The following is a 21,245-nucleotide window of genomic DNA, read 5'->3' on the forward strand; positions in this document are numbered from 1 at the left end:
TTTCTCAGGGTTCTTAAAAAGAGACTTTCTTAACCTGGAATTGGTTTTGAGTTATTTGAATGGCTCCTGGAATATCTCTAATATTTGCTCTCCTTATAAAACAGAAAATTTAAGCTAAGCAGGCCAACTTGATATACTAAAATTATATGGAAAGCTTCGTCAAATAAAGAGTAATTATGTGTATTTTATATACTTTTTCATTTTTAATTCTAATTATCTCAAAATGTTATATTAGAGAAAAGCAAATTTCTTTGCCACTGCATTATATAATCATATCTGTAACATGTCATTTTAAGTATTTTTGTCATTTACAGTCATTTTTCTACTCTTACGCTTTTGCAAATGTGTTTCACCTTCAGGAAGACCCATGGAAAAGATTCTGACATCCTAAAACAAAGGTTTCTGAGAATAAAATTTCAGATCATACCTTTGACTCGATGAAGATTTATAGAACTCTAAATAACTGGAATCATTCAATACTGGCAAATGATCAAGATATAGAGGAATTAATTATGGGACTGAATGATTGAGGATAATTAATTTTATGCTCTTTTGTTTAAAACATTGCTAATCTTGTTACTTAATGACCTAGAGCAGTGATGGCGAACCTTTTGAGCTCGGCGTGTCAGCATTTTGAAAAACCCTAACTTAACTCTGGTGCCGTGTCACATACAGAAAATTTTTGATATTTGCAACCATAGTAAAACAAAGATTTATATTTTTGATATTTATTTTATATATTTAAATGCCATTTAACAAAGAAAAATCAACCAAAAAAATGAGTTTGCCTGTCACCTCTGACACGCGTGTCATAGATTCGCCATCACTGACCTAGAGCAACTTGGTAAGTTATACCTTTGTCGTTTATATTTTTCTGCCCACTTGATCCCTCCAGAGGAAACTCTTAATAACTATTATTTTCATGACAATATGATTACTTATAAAAATTCAGTAAGAATCTGTTCTCTTTATAAGAGGACACAATTGAAAACTGGCTTTATTACGAAGGCGAATAGAATGATAATGTTTGAGAAGATTTAAAAGAGCCTATATGATCAATTGTTATTCTTGTTACATTTATACAAATAATCAGGCCAGATTTATTGAAACTACTAGTAGACTCATGCAATAGGTAAGTTTTAATTTGGCAATATTTGATAAAAATTATGATTTAGAGCAGTGGTTCTCAACCTTCCTAATGCTGTGACCCTTTAATACAGTTCCTCATGTTGTGGTGACCCCCAATTTCACTGTTACAAATTGAACGTAATTAAAACATGGTGATTAATCACAAAAACAATATGTAATTATATATGTGTTTTCCGATAGTCTTAGGGGACCTCTGTGAAAGGGTCGTTCAACCCCAAAGGGGTCTCGACCCACAGGTTGAGAACTGCTGTTTTAGAGGAAATTGCATTTCAATAGAAACTATAATGTGTGTGTGTGTGTGTGTGTGTGTGTGTGTGTGTATGGATATTAGATTAGATTCTGTTAACTGTCTTTAAAGTTTTCTTTTTCACCTATAAACTAGACTACATTCTGAATTCTTTTAATTTTAAGTATTTGGCTACACCCCTCCAAACTAACATTCCATTTTTCTAAAATCCTCTGATTTGGAATTAAAGCGCAGCTAGATGACTTGATATAAACATCAGAGAAATCACCATAACAGCTCATGCTTAAACAACCTCAGTAACTGGTGCTAGGTAAGCTGGCACATCTGATGACCTCACCAGAGACATTCCAAGTGCAAAGCAGGAGAATCGGATGGCCACTGCTGGCCGTCACTCCCGAATTAGAAGCTTTATGCCTTCCACCCAGAAATCTCGACTGACAACCTTACAGATGCAGAAACTGCATTGATAATGTAGGTGAACCATTAACTTTTTTCTTTTGTTTCAATAAGAAAACACCTCTTCTTTAGATGCCTAACTGCTTCCAGTAACCTTTTAGTAACCTTTGTTATACCTATTGCTTCTTTCAATTATGTAGATCCATAAATCAAGTCCCAGCTAATATTAACCCTTGCTCAACAGACTGAAATAGCCACTTACACCTTTCCAGAAAAAGTTACTCTTCAAAAAACTACTAGTAGTTTTCTCATTCGCAGAAATGGAAATCCTCATCAGTGGCTGATAATACTAAAGTATCTCTCATCACCTAGCTGTAATCCTTGGACTTCCCTCCTCCATGGGACATGATGGCCTAGGAATAAACCTTCAAAGCAACATGGGACAACACCCTGAACATTAAAGGGCCATTTAACCATAATTAAAATCATGCAAACATTCTACAAGAATGTTTTCTTCAAAAGATCTAAATGAAAAGGGGGCAATGGTAAGAAAAAAATCTTGATGCTCTAAATTACAATGGCCTGCGAATGAGAAACCCACAGTACTATAACAAAAGACTTCTTGGGGTCCCAGGAGCACGCCTGCACCTTTCCCTTCCCCCTCTTCTTCCCTCTCAGGTGTGCACCTCCTAAACTTTTAAGGGACCCCAGGGGACTTGCAGCCAAGGGAGCAATGGGTAGGGACGCCCTTTTCTCTTGACTCTCCAGTGAGCTGATAACAGCCCTGCCTTAGCTCATTTCTCTCCCATAACATTTCTAGAGAAAAAGCAGTCCCACCTAGTCTCCTTCCTGTTGCTTCTTTTATCCTAAGCCTTTTCTTGGTTCACTGTCCCAGCTTTAATAAATGTACTCTCAAAATCAAAAACAACAAAAAGATTTCTCACATGCCTGTTTTGCCTGTTGGAGTTTCAGATTGATTTCCAGGTGGCTATTTCCTCAGATTATTTTAGCCAGGCACCATCTAACTACGGAAGCCCCCTCTTGCTTACACGTGGGCTGTCCGGACTGCTACCCTCAGCCATTCCACAGGAGCAGCCATTTCTTTATTCCGACTCTGCTGGCCCTGCTTCACCACTTCCCACCGTTTTGCCTACAGCCTAAGTAAATCCTTTCAGACCACCTGTCTTCCTCCCCGCTGGTAGTTTAGACTCCATGAACCAAGACCGGTATTTTGGCTAGTGTTTTTCCTCATTAAAACCAAAGATTTTTACATTTAATATAGGAAAACCTGCATATACCAGATGCAGGTCTCCAACAAGTTCACCCAGGCAATTTTTTATTGTAATAACAATATTCAAATGCTAATATAAGACCCATTATGTCTAAGTCACTAATAATGATGTAGTTAACAATTCTGGGCTTTTAAAATGGTTATAGCACCTAAATTTAAGAAATTCTCAATGCTAAGTATAAATCTGAAATTGTCATTTTAATTGTTGATTTTTCCCCCTGGTTATCCATCAATACCTTGGTTTGGTTCTATTCCTCAAGAATAAATACTAGTGGTCTGGCCATTATACCAATGAACTGTTTACTGTGAAAGAGGAACATGACCTATCCTCGGGAAGTCCTTTTCACTTTTGGACCACTTCCTAGGACCTACCTTTTATGCTACCGCACTCCTCAACTAGTTCTCAGACTCAAAAGCACTGTTCCCATATTATTCTAAACAGGAAGAATTTAGAACAAATATTCTTGTTTGTTCAGACTACATAGAAACGTGGACAGGGCACTGAGGGGTGGTAAGTGGAAAAGAGAGAGAACACTGAAGTATGAGAGAGCAGTAAAAAAGACAGACAGATTGCTGAGCAAGTGTCACAGCCACAAGCAGAAGAGAAATAAAAGAGTAATGGCGTGTCTAGAGTCCATAAAAGGGAAACTGTCTACCTTCTAACAAACCAAATCTGGAAATCCCAAACATGGAAATGTTTTCGTTCAAACAACAGCTTTTCCTCTGTAGGATATGAGCACAGATCACAATCATTCTTGCCTTATTAAAAAAAAAAACACAAAAAAAAAACCACCAAAAACTCACGCCTGAGTATCTACCATGAGAAAAAACTGTTGAATAATTTCATAAACTATTTCCAAGTTTTGTCCCCTCAAAGTCCAGGTCTTTTCTAACAAAACACTCTAAGACTCACAGTTAGTCTAGAGCAGTTAGTCTAATTTTCAACTTGTGGGTCGCGACCCCTTTGGGGGTCAAACGACCCTTTCACAGGGGTCGCCTAAGACCATCGGAAAACACATATATAATTACATATTGTTTTTGTGATTAATCACTATGCTTTAATTATGTCCAATTTGTAACAATAAAATTGAGGGTCACCACAACATGAGGAACTGTATTAAAGGGTCGAGGAATTAGGAAGGTTGAGAACTACTGGTCTAGAGCTTCAGTCCCTCCCCATCTGTAAAACAGGAATGTTAGGTCTAACCAACTGGAGAGCAGTGTGAAGACTAAGGATGATATTCATTCCATGCTACCTATTATGCACTCAAATTTTCTCTTTAGATTTACAAACCCCAACTCACAAAATAGCAGTGATGACAAAATCGTAAAAATTAAAATCATTTCAAAAAATAATATTGCTTTCTTAAATGTCTGCTCAGTCTCTCCATATGTAAATTAAGAAGTAGGTGGGTAAGGACAGGACAGATAGATATTTTAAAAACTTTGTATTAGCAAAAGTTCATTCATTTGACAAATATTTTCTGAGTTCCTCCTATGACTAGTCCCAATCCCAGGGGTAAGTACACAGGAGTCAACAAAACAAAATTTATATAATTGAGGGGAAGGGAGTTGGGGGGATTTGAAAATTGGCTCCAGTTTAGTCTACCTGCTCCAAGTCACCCTTTTTTAATATATACTTATATGGCTTAGTTTTTCCACAGGAATTTCAACAAAGAAAAAGATTGCACATTGCTCTTTTGCTTGGTGGTAACCAAAGAATATGGACACAGTTTTGAAGAAACAACTGCTACAAAGTGACAGCAGGAAACCCTGCACTCTCAGCAGGATAAACAGCATGAGGTAGAAAATGATGAAGTCGGGAAGAAACCGGGCTGAAATAATGATGAAAAACCAAGCAATGCTACTGATATGAGTAGGAAGAATTGGATACTCTGAAGTAGACTAGGTTGGGTGGGGATGGGGGGATTTGGGGAAACAAAGTAATAGAAAAAAGGACTTCAACTCTCCCCTTCTCTGAATCCATAGACTCTTGTTCTTTGCTTCCACCAAAAGTAGCAACATATGCCTGTACACACTGGTGCAAAGACAAACACCCATCAGCATTGTAGTGAACTCACTGGTTGGGAGGTACTACTTTATCTCTTGTAATTTCAAAACAGGATTTCTAAGTTTGGTAGGTCGTACCCAGTTCAGAGCAGGAACTATGTATATTTGACTCAATTTCAAGAACTTGCAGAGAAAAATGAATTGTGCTTATCATATTTTAGCCTTTTATTCTGGCAAAGATTTCTTCCATTTTCAACTCCCAAGTATAGAAAGCTAATGTAGAATTTCCATTGTTATGAAACAATTTACCAGAAATCTTTAGTCTGTTTTCTATTGAGGAAGAAACTGTATTTTAGACACAATCTTAAAACATACATATCACTCTATTTTATAAAACAGCTTTGATTAATGCCACTCCAAAACCATGCCTGTTATGTCCTATTCTCCACTCCTTAGACAATGTCCTGTAACAACCTTCACTTCAAACGATGAGGATGTTAGGGGGAATCCTTGAAGGTGATGAAGAGACTAGTGCATACCATTAGAAACCACAGACTAACCTATCCCACTCATGTCTCAGCAAGGCAAAACAATACAAAACTAATACTGCTCCTGAGGGACATCTGTGATTACGGGAGGCATACACTTAGTGGAACTAAAACTATCCAATCAATATACACATTAAGTGTATAAATTTTGTTTATTTAAGCATTTTAAAATTGAAACAAGTTTAAAATACTGTTTTCTATACTCAGTGCACTCTGATATTTTAGTTTTTATTCTAAAATATGCCTTATTGCTGGTTGTAACCCACTAAATCGATTTCTTGACTCACTAATGAATGGGTTACAACCTGCATTTTGAAAACTACAGCTTTAGAAGATGCACAAAACAACCATCTTCTTTCACTGATGAGTAAATACCCAAAGAACTGAAAACATCAGTTGAACAGTGATTGTTTATTGAATTCTAGGAAGATCAGAGGATAAAGTGTAAGACTCAAGTTACGGAAAATGTAATAGCACTCCAGCCCCCAAAAGAGTTTCCTGTTCTGGCATTTAATCATCACCACTGTTAATAACTGGCTTCCTACATACACAACCCTGCACTAAGAGTATGTAATTTACACACATAAAATGCAATATATAAACTATATAATTATGTACTTGTTATATTTTAAATATATAAAATTATTTATTTATTTTGCCCAGATCATTCTTACAGCCTGTCAAAATAACAAAGTAAACCCCGACTGGGTGGTTCAGTTGATCAGAGCATCGTCCAGTACACTAAAAAGGTTGCAGGTTTGATTCCTGATCAGGGCACATACTTAAATTGCAGGTTAGTTGCCTGGTTGGGGCCCATAGGGAGGCAACTGACTGATGATTCTCACATCCATGTTTCTCTCTTCCTTCCTCTCTCTCTAAAAATAAAATAAAAAATCAATAAACATATCCTCAGACGAGGCTTAAAAATAATAATAGCAGCCCCTGGCTGGGTGGCTCAGTTGATTGCAGCATCGTTCCATTACACCAAAAAGTTGCAGGTTAAATTTTCAGTCAGGGCAGGTTCCATCCCCGGTTGGCAATCAATCAATGTTTTTCTCTCTCTCTCTTCCTCTCAAAACTAAAATAAAATAATAATAATAATAATGGAAACATGTCCACAAGTGAGGATTTAAAAAATAATAATAATTATGATAATAAAAAAATAACAAAGTAAGTGTTTGATCTGAAACACAAGTCAGTTGGCCCCAGAGCAAACCTAAGCTCTTGACCACTATTATAAACTCTTCCAAAAAGATAGGAGCTCCCAACTCTAGCTGTGCATCAAGAACCCTCTGTGGAGTTAAAACAAAACTAGCAAATAATTAAGAACTAACCCAGAAAGAGATGTTTAAAGTTGAATTAGAAAATATTAGAGACATATATTTTGTAAACAATGTATCAAATACCATAGTTAAGTCAGAAGAAATCTTTTTGGACAGTAGATACTATTGTGTGCCATCAGACATAAAATACCTGATTCAAATGATTGCCATCACTCATTATGGACTAGAATTTAATATAAAGCAGTTTTATCTTAGGTTTGATAACTAAATTCCTTTAAGAATTTAACTGCTGAGATGTCAAAAGGATCTTAAATAAGATAGTCTAGCTAATAAAGATTACAGACTGCACCAGTGTATTCTATTCAATTTATCTATTCATGATTTAAAACTCTATCTTCCCAACATATTTTCCTTCATTACCTAAAAGATAAATAATTCTGAACCCAATGTAACAATGAATTCAGCATTCTACCTGGATTGATTCACTTCTACCACCCTTAAGAAATCATTTAGTAGCAAGCACACAGTACAAAACTAGGAGGTTTCCAAGGTTTTAAACAATAAAGAAATGGTTTTGCCTACATCACTCAAATAAAATGTTATGAACATAAAAACCTAAAAGATTTTTGATGGTTAAGTGGGTAATACAAAACCTGGAATTACCACTACTAGCAACCACAAATAACAGTAGGACTACATACCACAAACACATGAATGATTAATTGTATACATACAATACCACTATTAATAATTATTCATTTTCCTCCCAGTAAAAAATTCTGTGTAAGACAAAGCAAGCACAAACTATGAATGGTCCAAGTAAGAATTATTTTGTTTGGTAAAATTAATACCCCAACTACTTCCCGTTCAGGCTACCTACCATGAAATTACAGCACTGCAGAGAAACTAGTCTGACACAAACCAGAAAGATAATTACAGACTAACACGTGAATAATCCTAAACTATCTGGTTAAAGAAATTACAACTCATTACTATTAAAATCTAGGGGAAATATCTACACTACTGTCTTCTCTAACCATTTCAAAAAGAAAGAAAATTCACTCATCAAGCTTGTGATATATAGCTTTTTCCTAACAAAAATACTACTGCCATAAGTCCATAACCACATCTTCAATCTAATTATTAAAATGTCTGAACATACAAGATAATTAAATACAGAATCATGAACTTTCATTCTATCCATGACCTTGGGGTCACTGGGAGATTTCTAAAGCATACCTTTTAATCCACGCCATGGTACTTCAAGAACATGTTAAGGTAAGTCACAGCTTGGGACACTTCGATGCACCTCAAAACACCTCAGCCCGTGTATCTGTATCATTCTCTTTTCCTTTTGAGATCATAATGGTTCCGAAGAACTATAATGCTTCCATTTGAATGATAGTCTCATAATTTCAATGACTTAAAAACAAAAACAAAAAAAAGGACTTAAATGTTAGTATGTTAAGCCACTAGTACACTGTGTTAACTGCTGCCATGACTAAGAAAAACAAAGCTGCCACTACGATTATGCAACACTGTCATTTTTCATGTGAACCCTATATGAATGAGGAGTACATGCCAGCAGTCAGAATGACAGCTCTTGCTTCGTTGAGATCTACTAAAACCCCCCAAAAATCTGACCAATTGATTCTTCAATTTTCTTCTCAAGGAATGAAAAATAACCTAAGACAGATATTTGCCAGGTCCACCTCTAATTAACCAACTATTCTCTTTTGTGTAGAATGAGAGCTGGAAATCACCCATACACCTGTATAAAAGGAATTCACTAACTGACACAGCAGGGGTTCCTACAAACAATGCCCCTCTTAGTGTTAATATTACTGAATCATTTTAATTACATGGAAGTCATTAACTTAAAGAGAGCTCCTTCCGTTTCCAAAGTTTACTTCTTTGAAGAGCATACATATAAATGAATAGATAGGTGGCTAACTATCAAGTTTTACTGCTGCTCTGCGATTATCTTGGCAGGTTCCTCCTCACCCCACCCAACTTTCTTATATAAAAACATTAAAAACATTTCATTATTAAAATAATACAGTAAGAAGTGTTTGTATCACACTTTAAACCTACATTTGCTTCAAGTTTGGTAATTCATAGTTACAAGAAAGAAAGAATACTCAAGCTATATAAAACTAACAAATTATGAGTAATCTACACATTCATGTTATAAAACAATTAAAATTACTTCAGGATGACTGATCAGGAAATTTTTAATAAAAGCAAGCTATAAAAGGGCTTCCAAGAAACGAGAAAGCATGGAGAAGTTCTGTCACACCCTGAGTTTGTGGAACAGCTCATGTAAAGGTTAATAAGTAGGGAATAGAAGATTACAAAGGCACAGCTAGAGCTAAAAAGTATGTGCTAAAGAGAAAGTGAAACTAATTTCGTGTTTGTAAGGGTAGATTCAAGTGATGAAAATCTTTTAAGTCCACTGTCAGAAAAATTAAATGTTTCTGAGATTTAGGTCTATTGTAAATTGTGAACACAGGTTACAAAATGTAGGTCACTCTTCAGAAAACTGATAATGGTGGCAGAACTGCACATGGGTAAGACCTCCACAAGAGTAGGTGAGAAGAAACTAATGAACAGAAACAAAGGCCCCCGCCCAATGAAATCACTGCAACCACAGCCATCTTTTTAACTTATCATTTTACCACATTACTGCAACGTCCCGAGTTCCCACTACAACTTTAAACCACTTAATGGCTCTGTATTATGTACACAACTTCCTGGAAGGACATCCACATGTTTCCTATATTCTGTGCCTCCAAATCAATGCATCCTACACACATTCATCAGGTTAATGTTCTGAAGTGCAGCTTCAAATAAGAATAATGTGAACCAGTGGGAAATACAGCAGCATATAAATATGTTAGATAATAAAGAATGAAAGCCTAGATCTGATGCACTTACTACCATGTTAAATTTTCAGAACCCCAGTCTACAAAGGAGAAAATTGAGGTTCTCTGGTCAAGTGACTGGACCCAAGAATATGTGCAATACAAGAATAGAACTCGGACTCAAAATCTAGATCTTCTAGCTGGAATTACAGCACTTTTCTGCTATAATATTGCTGTAGAGCACTGTTGGGGGAAGAGGGTGGTACTGGGGCTAAACTAACATTTGTTGACAATATTCCAAGTAAGTACCATGCTAAGCACTTGATGTTACTTTTTTTCATCCTGATCTACTACTCAAAAGACTGACTAGTTGCCTCCTTTTAGTGAGGCTCATTCAGGGAGATTAAAGTGATCTGCTCAACATAAAATATCAAAGACTAAAAGTGGTGGGACAGATAGTTGATCACACATGTCCAACTCTAAAACCCACTCTCATGTTGCTATGCCAACCTACCTTCTAGAAGCAATAAAAAAAAAAAAAAAAAGCCCAGCACATAAGTTTATTTTCCAACCTGAATGATATAGCAATAATTTAATTTTATAAATGCTTCCTATTCAAAACCCAGTCAATGCATATAAGCAGGTTTTTAGCTATGGTTTAGCAAGAGACTATATATACATTTACTAAAGCCAGTAAGAAGGGTCAGAATTATATTTAATCCCTTAAATCAGAAACTTCATTTGATTCCTACAAATGAAATCTTTTCATTAAGTTATGGACTTGAAGATCTTTTAAAGCTGACTTGCAATTCATAGTACTGCCAAATTTCCAACTTGGCCCTGTCCCATGGACTGCTATCAGCGTCAACCTAATGGGAAGATAAGTCATTGGAGGTGATGGAGGTGAGGCCAGTCAGTTATCAGTAATAAAAAGGACAAACAAAATAAAACGATCAGCTCTCTACTACGTTTTTAAGAGATGATTAAACTAAAAGAATAACCAAAAGCACTCAAAAAAACAAAAGCAAAAAATCCCCCAAATTAAGGACAGGAAACTCCTAAGCAACTTCAAGATTTGAATGGAAACCATGTACTCATACTGCATTCCAAAACTAACTGATGTAGCATACTAATGTATTTTAACATCTTAGATAAATCAAAGAAACATTTTTTTTAAATTTCTGAAACAAAATATTGCAGAATTATATTCAAGGTTTCAAAGCTGTTACAGTAAGAAAATTAACTGGCCATTTAAAAATATCTTAATAACAGCATAACTCTTCTATATAACTCATTTTACAAACATTAATGTCCAAACAAGTTAAAAAGCGATACTAAAATTTTACAGCTTTTAAAATATATCTAGGTAGACTTACTCCCTAAGTAATTAAGTTTTGATAAGGAAAGAACACAAAATTAAGAAGGAAGTATGAAAGAAAGAATGTAGGTTACTGGGTTTGGTTTAACTGGACAACTGCATTCTCATAGGGTCTTTTCTGACCCAGCTCTGGTCTCCTCCTACCAATAAAGATACAACAGATAGGTTCTCTCCATACTGGACTTTATACATTTCTCAAAACATACCATGGTGCTTCAGATCTCTGCACATGCTATTTCAGGAGCAGTGGTTCAAATAAAATTTAACATCACATGATAATACTGAAAAGAACAATATAAATAATAAAAATATAATATAAAAATAAAGGAAAAACAATAAATAGATGAGACTAGGGGTAAAAACAAAAATTTTTAATATTTTCAGTGCCTACAATGTATTACATACTATATGCTTAGCCAAGTTAGTGTTTTTACATAAACCTCATAGGCTTATTATATGTAAAAAAAATTTGAGAAGAAAAATACTGAAATTGAGTTGATGAGGCAGTCCAAATTAAAAGCTATAATTTAAGCAATGTATTCTACTATAGACACTTGAATTTTAAATAAGTTTTGTCACCCAAGTATCTGGAAACAGTCGTATTATATAATGACAGAAAATTAACCATTGCTACTATCAAAAGTATGAAAATGACATATGCTAAGAATTTCAACTCTAAACTAGTTTTTGCCATAATAAGAATTTCAAATATAAAGCTAAACCTCATTGAGTAATTTTCAAAGAATCTTTCCAAGAATCATAAACAATTCTAATTCCCAACTCGATAGTAAAACTGTAATTCCTTTCCAATTAAACTCTGGGGACAAGGGTATGTCAAGCACCTATAGTTAAAAGACTGAACTCAGGATCAACTAAAAGACACTTGTAATCTAGCAATTCTAGATGATGAAATATTCAGCTAATTTTACTCTAAGGGACTCCCAACTGGGGAAGCTCTTTTCTTAAAATGTATATCCTAATTTTCAGTTACACTGAAAAAAACTTCAATCAAACTGCCTGCTCTTGAAGTGGCCAACACCCAGGGTTCAACTGAGATATTCCTGCAGTTTTGGTTAGAATTCTAGATGGCACAGCATGGACCGGCATAATTTAAATGTAAATACACACATGCACGCATGCGCATGCACACACACGCACACACACACGCACACACACACGCACACACACACCCCTATCCTTTTTCAAATGGATTAGTGTACCTGGTTGGAGACCAAAGTTAGGAGGGTAGGGACAGGGGAGAGAAGATGGAAGAACAGTGGCCCCAAAGTACTGAGTAAAGGATGTTAAGGAAGGAAAAGTAATAATCAAGTAAATCAGCCCATAAAAAAATACTACTATTTATTCCAAACAAGCAAATCAACAGAAGCTTCTTTCTAGAATTTGAGAAGAAACTAAGTAAAAAATGCTAAAGAGCATAAATCTACTTCATTTATACTTTTTATGTATCTATTTATTTGTCTACTTATAAAAATGTTTATGGGTGAAATGAGTTTCTCCCTATTAGTTTCTCCTTTCATTTAGTTGCTTAGGTCTCTTTTTGTTTACAATAAAATGTAAATTTGGGTAGCTTAAAAGATTATGTAGCCAGGACCGGTTTGGCTCAGTGGATAGAGCGTCGGCCTGCGGACTGAAAGGTCCCGGGTTCGATTCCGGTCAAGGGCATGTACCTGGGTTGCGGACACATCCCCCGTGGGAGATGTGCAGGAGGCAGCTGGTCGATGTTTCTCTACCATCGATGTTTCTAACTGTCTATCTCTCTCCCTTCCTCTCTGTAAAAAATCAATAAAATATATTTTAAAAAAAAAAAAAGATTATGTAGTCATGAGTGACAAAGACTGTGCTAATCAAGTTCTGAACTTGGAGTCAGGAGTCATAGGTTAGAAACTTACTTGGATATGTAACTTCTGACCAGTCACAACTTATCTGTAGATAATACCATTACAAAATTGCAGTCGTAGTGCTTAAATAATGCTGAACTGTGAAAACACCCAAAACACTGCCTGGCAGGGTAGGCACAAACATTTATTGACTTTGAAGGCAGTTTGGTAATTAGTTACTGCTAATGCCACAACTCTAAAATCAAAATAAAACATTTTCCTAGGAAGATTTTAATTTAATGCTCAAGAAATACTTAAAGTTAAAAAAAAATTCACACTTAACATTTATTCTAATTGTGTGGGTAATGACCAAATCTGTGGCTCTAATTTATGCCTTCAAGCATCCTCTCCTTTCTTGTGACAAATTCTCTAGTTCAACAAACACCTGAACATCTATAACATGACCAAAATCCTTATCAGCATAATTTACATTGTAATTAAAATGCCAACTGGTGGTAAATGCTGTGGAGAGAAACAGAAGGAAAAGATAAGGATGAGGTGCAATTTTAAATAAGCCCTTGCTAAGGTACTATTTGAGCAAAGATCTGAAGGAGAAAGGAGGATTCCGGGCAAAGGGAATAAACAAGTCCAAGAACCCTTGAAGCAGGTGTGTTTTAGCAAGGAGGTCAGTGGCTAGAACACAGGAAAATCACAGAAAAAGGTTTTAGAAAATGAGAGGTTGAGGTTGAGTTTGTGAGGACTGGTGGGAGTATACACACATATGTTCTTGGGGACACCATAAGATCATGAAGGTCTTGAGCTTTTTACTCCAAATTTTGAGTCAAAGAAGATCAAGAGCTAAGGCGAGGAAGATCAGCATGAGTGAAGAAAGACGGTACGGCATAAGGGAAGAGCAGTCTATTGTGACTATGCAGGTTAATGATGACAGCGTCTTACACCATGGTGGAAGCAGTGCAAGTGTCACAAGTGATGAAACTATGAGCATATTTAAAAGGCAAAACCAATACCATCTGCTAACATACTGGATCGTGGAGTTGAAGAAAAAAAGGAAGAAAGCAATGGTGACTTCAAGGTTTCTAGTCTAAGCAACCCAAACCATGGAGTCTGAGATGGGGAAAGATTTCAGATTTGAAGAAGTAACTGGGTTTGGACATAACGGAATATGCTTAGATAATCTAATAGTCAGAATTTTCTGCAAAGGATAGGGAGATGTGACAAGATTGGCCAGTTCTTGCTTGCAGCTGGATTTTTTTTAAAGAACTGATGATGTAAACGTATTATGTATTAAACAAGTAATTTAATAATCTTAGTATTTTAATTATGCATCCTCTGCCATATATACTTGAGAGTATTAAAAGATAATATGGTAAGAATATTAAGACAATTTCTAATTACAGAGACTAATTTAAGGGAGACGGCCCAATAAAGGCAATTTCAGCTAAGAAGAGTAACCTATTATCTGATGCTCTCCAGTCAAAATGCTTGTCTCAAACCTATAGCTTAGAAATAATGAGTTTAACAGACAACATTCATGAAGTGCTTTCCACATGCTAAGCAATCATTTAAATACCAACTACCTTTTAGTAGCTTATCTTTTACGATGAGGTTGAAAGAAATTAATTAAGCTAAAGAACTATCCTTTAACCATTCTAAAATAACTATTTAAGAGTCTCTAGGAAATTCTTTTGATCTGTTGCTTTTTATTACCATTCTTCATTTATATTTTATATTCTCTTCATGCTTTTCAATTTTCCAATGCCAACTGTTATGAAAGCTTGATAAGTAATAATTTGTGTGGGTGTATGTTTTAATAGGAAAGGAACATGAAGGAAAATTTTATGTTAATGAGTTCCAAAACAGAACACATTTTCCTGAGGTGGAACTGTGTTAAAATGTTATTAATAGAAGTCACAATTTCAGGCTGTGGGCCTACAAGTACAGCTCTGCTAAATAGAAATGGACTACAGAGAACTTGGAAAGTAAATTTATATTTTCTAGAGAGTAATGAATAAAAAGAGAAAGGAACTGACCTAATATACTTAATTTCACCTAAATATTCTCATTTTACCTTAAATTATAAAATTACTCCCACAAAATAATCAAGATGTTGGAGACAGTTTTACAATTAACGGGTAACACCTACGTGATGGCAACTCAATCATCCCTATTTAATGATACCCATAGCACTTAAGTTATTTCATCAGATGCAGGGGCTGTTTTATTTCATCTACCTAATAATTCAAATTCTTTCCAAACAATTCTTCAGTCAACCAGACTAGAACACCTTCTTTGTTTTGGGCATTTCAAAGTATACATAATTTTATACAAATTACTTAACACTCACGATAATCCAATGATTATATTAAGAACTCCAGGTCTTCTAAATCCAGTTAATTTTATACTATACCTTTAACCATCATGGTAATACTCTGATAATACTTTGCTTATCCTACCACGAGTAAGATAAGTATTTTAAGTTATTCATGATATTTTTTAGTTATACAAAGTAAGATCTATAATCACCCTTGTGGCAACAAACAGAAGATCTACACAAGAGTGCAGTGTTCTGAACAATTTTACAAACTCAATTTAATTGTATTCACCCTCCAATAACTAAAAACAAACAAACAAACAAGAACCCACCCACCCCCCAAAAAAGCATCCCGTGTTCATCAGCAGATAGATGGATTTTAAAAATGTGGTATATACATACAATGAAATGCTATTCTGCCTTCAAAAGGAAGAAAATTCTGACACCTTATGTATACACCATCAATGAACCTTAAAGACATCATGCTAAGCGAAATAAGTCAATCACAAAAGAATACTGTATGACTCCAGTTATATGAGGTACCTAAAGCAGTCAAATTCAGAGACAAAAAGTAGAGTGATGGTTACCAAGGGCTCAGAGTAAGGGGAAATGGAGATATTGTTTAAGGGTTCAGAGTTTCAGATTAGGAAGATAGAAGAAGAAATTCTGGAGATGGATGGTGGTGATGGTTATACAACACTATGAATGTACTTAATACTACTGAAGTGTACAGTTAAAATGGTTCAAATAAATGTGGCAATTATAAAATAGCCATGGGATGCAAAGTACAACATAGGGATATAGCGAATAATATTGTAATAACTATGTATGGTGCCAGGTGGGGGGGGGAGAGCTCACTTTGTAAGTTACATCAGTATCTAACTAGTATGCTGTACACCTGAAACTAATGTAATATTTAATGTCAACTGTAATTGAAAAATAAAATTTCAAAATGGTTAAAATGGTAAATTTTATGCCACAATAAAAAAATTCTGAACATATTTCATGGAAATACATCAACAATAGATAGTAACTTATCTTCTTCCTTATATTTTAATAAAATTTCCCCTTATTTTACCACAAACCTAGTTCTCATTCTATTTTTATCTTCATAAAAGGCACCACCTATCCACTAGATAGCCACAACATTGAATCATTTCCCTTCTCATCCTAAGCCACCAAATCTCACAGATTTTATCTCTGTATCACTGCTTGAATCTAATTTCTTCTAACGCCATGGCCTTCAAAATAGCACATGATCACTGTAACAGTCGTACAGACAATCTCCCATTCTCAAAACCTAGCCTTCACAGTTCATCTTGCAATAAAGCTCGTGTATAAAGTGTGTCAAAAGGCCTCCATTGTCTATTCAAGTTTAAAGTTCTGAACAACACATTAAAAATTACTTCCTTACATTACCGTTAATTATAAGCATTGCTGCATTCCCCACTAAGGCACAAACTACCAAGGACCAAACTGTCTTAACTCATCCTTTATAAAAGCTTAAGGTGTTCAAAAGTCTTGGCTGTAACAGGTTTTCAAGAAATACTCCTGAATAGAATTTGCTGAAAACAGTTCAGTGCATGATACCAGACAGTTCGTAGATGGGATGTGTTTAACTTCCCATTAAAAATGTTAACAGGCAGTATCAAATCAAATAAAGATCAATAAGAAGGTTTACTAATAAATGGAGTTCCATTTCAACTTAACTTGGTTAAATGAAAGCTTTGAGTTGGAAAAACCATGAGATGACACAGGCAAAAGTAGAAAAGTATATAACTTTTAATGGCATTTAAATAGAAAACAGTTCTACGAACCGGTTTGGCTCAGTAGATAGAGCGTCAGCCTGTGGACTCAAGGGTCCCGGGTTCGATTCCGGTCAGGGGCATGTACCTTGGTTGCAGGCACGTCCCCAGTGGGGGGTGTGCAGGAGGCAGCTTTCTCTCTCATCGATGTTTCTAACTCTCTATCCCTCTCCCTTTTTCTCTGTAAAAAATCAATAAAATATATTTTAAAAAAAAAATAGAAAACAGTTCATCTCTACTGTAACCTAAGGGGGAAAAAACTCCTTATATCCCCTTTACATCATGAGTCTCAATACCAGTGGTTCTCAACCTGTGGGTCGCGACCCCTTTGGGGGTCGAACAACCCTTTCACAGGGGTCGCCTAAGACCATAGGAAAACACATATATAATTACATATTGTTTTTGTGATCAATCACTATGCTTTAATTATGTTCAATTTGTAACAATTAAAATACATCCTGCATATCAAATATTTACATTACGATTCATAACAGTAGCAAAATTACAGTTATGAAGTAGCAACAAAAATAATTTTATGGTTGGGGATCACCACAACATGAGGAACTGTATTAAAGGGTCACAGCATTAGGAAGGTTGAGAACCACTGCTCAATACAATTACTGCTTCTGCATATTCTAATTATTTGATCAGTTTGCTGTGTAAATCTTTGCCAAAATACCAGTATCTTTTACCATATTTTGTGTGTATGATCCTTGTGACCTATATTTGATGTCAAGACAAAATCCTGTCTTCCTATAAATATTTTATATTAAATAAAAGTTGATAAGAATGTAAAAATTATTTTAAAATGTTAAACTTGCTAGACAGTGTTCCTAGGTAGTTGTATATGTTATGTCATTCTCTGAAGAAAACTGAATTATGACAACTGCAAATAAGAACTAACATTTATTAGTAAACTTACTGTGTAAAGAAGATTGTCTAGTATTACTTCATTTATTCAGCAGCAACTCTATGGTTAGGTACAGCAATTAATATTCTATTTCATAGATACATAAACTGCAGCTTAAAGAAGTCGAGTAACTTCATTTAAGTGACAGGGCCAGAATTCAAAGGCTAGTCTTTCTGATTCCAAAATTAATACCTGCCACTCACTCTATGCATTTAACAAATCAACTTAAAACAAAAATAAAATCTGTTCTGCTACAAGATATGTTTCTTTTTCATGAATTACTTCTTGTAAAACTAAAAACAGAATGATGCTGGTGTAAAAGCCAGTCATGTTGCTTCATGCAATTGGGAACAAGCTTTTGTACAATTAAAGATAAACCTTTAGCAAAAGATGAATATTTTAAGGGAAAAAAAACTGTAAAAATCTACAAAAAAATCTTCCTTCTGGTAGGTATCAATTGATTTGGTGGCTTCAGAAATTGTTATTCTTTCAGTTAGGTTAACATTTGACAAAGTTGCCTGTGCAGATGATGAAGATGGAAGGGAGGGAGGGAGGGAGGGAGGGAAGAAGGGAGGTAAGAAGGGAGGTAAGAAGGGAGGAAAGAAAGAAGGAATGAATTCCCCCTGGATTAATGAAGTCTGGATTAGATTTTTCAATATAAATAAAGTCTCTTAGAAGCAATGCCCTTCCAGGACCTAAATCCAGAAGGAGGCTGAACCTCAGGTTAAAGTTGAAAAATCCAAAGATTGATGGCAATACAAAGTAGAAGTGCTAGTCCTTTGTTTTTTATTAGAATTCCTATTGTTTTTATTTAGTATTCAAGATCAAAGTTCCATGGATTTTTAGTAATCTATCCCCAACGCTTTTCCCCCCATAAGCCTTACGGTTTTACAGAACTCAAAGTTTGTCAAGATATACTAGTATATGGCATTATGGCAACAAATCCTGTATGCATTAGAAAAAAACAATCCCTATGAATCTTCAGTACTGGACTTACTAAAACACCATGATAGTTGTTTTTTTTTTAAAGGATGTGAGGTGAACTCGAATCCTACAAAGAAAATAATGAATTTGTGTTACAATTGCTACCAATAGGACAAAAAAATGCAGAAGTGGAGATTAATGCTACTTTGAATTTAAAACTGTTTAGATGATTTTTTATTTATCTTCAAACAAAGATCAATGGCAACTCAATGTGATCCCAGACAAAGTAAACATGAGATACACACACACACACACACACACACACACCAAAGTAACTCTTTGGGTACATCCTTTGTAAACATTATTACTGGAGAAGCTGATACTATGGAGAATGACCCTACTGAGTAATCCATTGTGTAAACTAAGGCAATGGTTCCTATCCACCATGCATATATCTCCAAATATATAAACATATCTATCAAGACAGAAAGCTCATATAGAAAGACTAGAGGCCCTATGCACAAAATTCCTGCACTGGGGGGCGGAGGGGTCCCCTCAGTCTGACCTGTGCCCTCTTGCAGTCCAGAACCCCTTGGAGGATATCCGCCTGCCAGCTTAGGCTCAATCCCCCCGGGGACCGGGCCTAAGCCAGCAGGCAGGCAGACATCCCTCTTGCAGTCCAGGGCTCTCGACATCCAGGCCCCTCACTCCTTACCTCCTGCCACCACTGCTGCACTGGCAGGCCGTGAGCCTGGCTTCTGGCTGAGCAGCACTTCCCCTGTGGGAGCACACTGACCACCAGGGGGCAGCTCCTGCGTCGAGTGCCATAGCGACTGGTCGTTCCACCATTCGGTCGATTTGCATATTAGGGTTTTATTATATAGGATAACTATAGTTTGTATAGAAAACACGCCATATAAGCAGATATTTTGACAGATACAGTTGTCGTGAATTAATTGTTCATAACATAAGCATTCTTGGAAGAATTCTTTCAAGTGATGCCTGGAGACCTAAGTATGTGGTTAAATGGGTTCTGGTACCAATTCCAATATGGGAAGGGGGTTTGCCATACCAACAAGCAATTCTCTGGACACTGGTAAAGTACCCTAAAATTCAATCCAATTCTGCCACAATCCATCTGATAGAAATAGATCCTACAGATTAAGGGTTCTGTCCTACAAGCCTGCTCTCCCCCTTCCTTCTGATGCCTGTCGAAAGCCCAGGTGCATTTCACAAACCAGCTACAGACTGGAGGTTCCCATGACCGCCCTCCCCTCCCCGCTTGGGTTCACTTAATTTGCTAGAGCATCTCACAGAACTCAGGGAAACATTTTACTTATTAAATTACTGGTTTATTATTTAAAAAAATATAACTCAGGAACAGCCAAATAGAAGAGAACTTCCATGCCCTCTCCAGGCGTACCACTCTCCCATCTCTTCCACATGAGCACCAACCTAGAAGCTCTCCGAACTCTGTCATTTGGGTTTTTATGGAGGCTTCATAATAGCCGATTAAATCATTGATTCAACATAAAACCCCTTTTTCTGCTCCCTGGAGTTTGGGAGGTTAGGACTGAAAGTTCCAACTCTCTAATCACAGGGCTGTTGGCCCCACTGGCAACAAGCCCCCCATCCTTAGGCCCTTTCCAAAAGCTGCCTCATTAACATAACAAAAGACACCTTTATTGGTATCTATGCTTAATTTCCAAGGGTTAGAGGAGCAGTGAGCCAAGAAAACCAAATATATATGAGAGAGATATTTTCAAGTATATACTTTTTATAAATCACAGTATCATAATGGTAAAAAAAAAAAATGTAAGAGCATTATCAGTACTTACATTCCTCATGTGTCAGAGATTACATACTAATCTGTACAGTTTTATCACATTTATTGTTTAACAGGACTGGGAGAAAAGTCATGCAATTTTAATAGAATAAAGCAAGTAATTATTTAGGTAATAAAAAAATTAATATAAAAATACTTTTGTTTACTACAGAAAAGTTCCCTTCCTTTATAATTATATTTTGCTTGGGCAAAGAAATTAGTTCTAGTCCCCTAATTATCATCAAGTTAAGAGTAAAACAGATATTCAAAATCATGTTTCTTACCAAGAGTTGACTCGCCTGACATTTTATGTCACCATGCAAAATACAGAAGCAATCCAAGCAAATTATTCCTTTGCATACCCTCATCTCCCAATCTCACACCCCAAACCAGTTTGCCCTATCAAAATGAGGGCAACCTGAAATTAACGTTGTTCAGACCAAAA

The 21,245-nt window shown here is 35.8% G+C and overlaps 1 protein-coding gene across 5 annotated transcripts in view; it reads right to left on the bottom strand.

Annotated features, from left to right (window-relative positions):
- The window catches only part of RBPJ (recombination signal binding protein for immunoglobulin kappa J region), a 102,583-nt gene that overhangs the window by 59,781 nt on the left and 21,557 nt on the right, over positions 1-21,245 (bottom strand). For 2 of the 5 annotated variants that reach the window (XM_070398396.1, XM_070398390.1), the window contains exon 2: positions 8,164-8,346. The exons of the other annotated variants lie outside the window; for them this stretch is intronic. In XM_070398396.1, coding sequence (XP_070254497.1) covers positions 8,164-8,180 — 17 coding nt within the window. In that variant the 5' untranslated portion in view covers positions 8,181-8,346. The remainder of the gene's footprint in view (positions 1-8,163; positions 8,347-21,245) is intronic. 5 annotated transcript variants of the gene reach the window in all.

This window comes from Myotis yumanensis, unplaced genomic scaffold (genome assembly GCF_028538775.1).
Source record: "Myotis yumanensis isolate MYYU_CA2020_CCGP unplaced genomic scaffold, mMyoYum1.0.hap1 SCAF_1, whole genome shotgun sequence".
NCBI lineage: Eukaryota > Metazoa > Chordata > Mammalia > Chiroptera > Vespertilionidae > Myotis > Myotis yumanensis.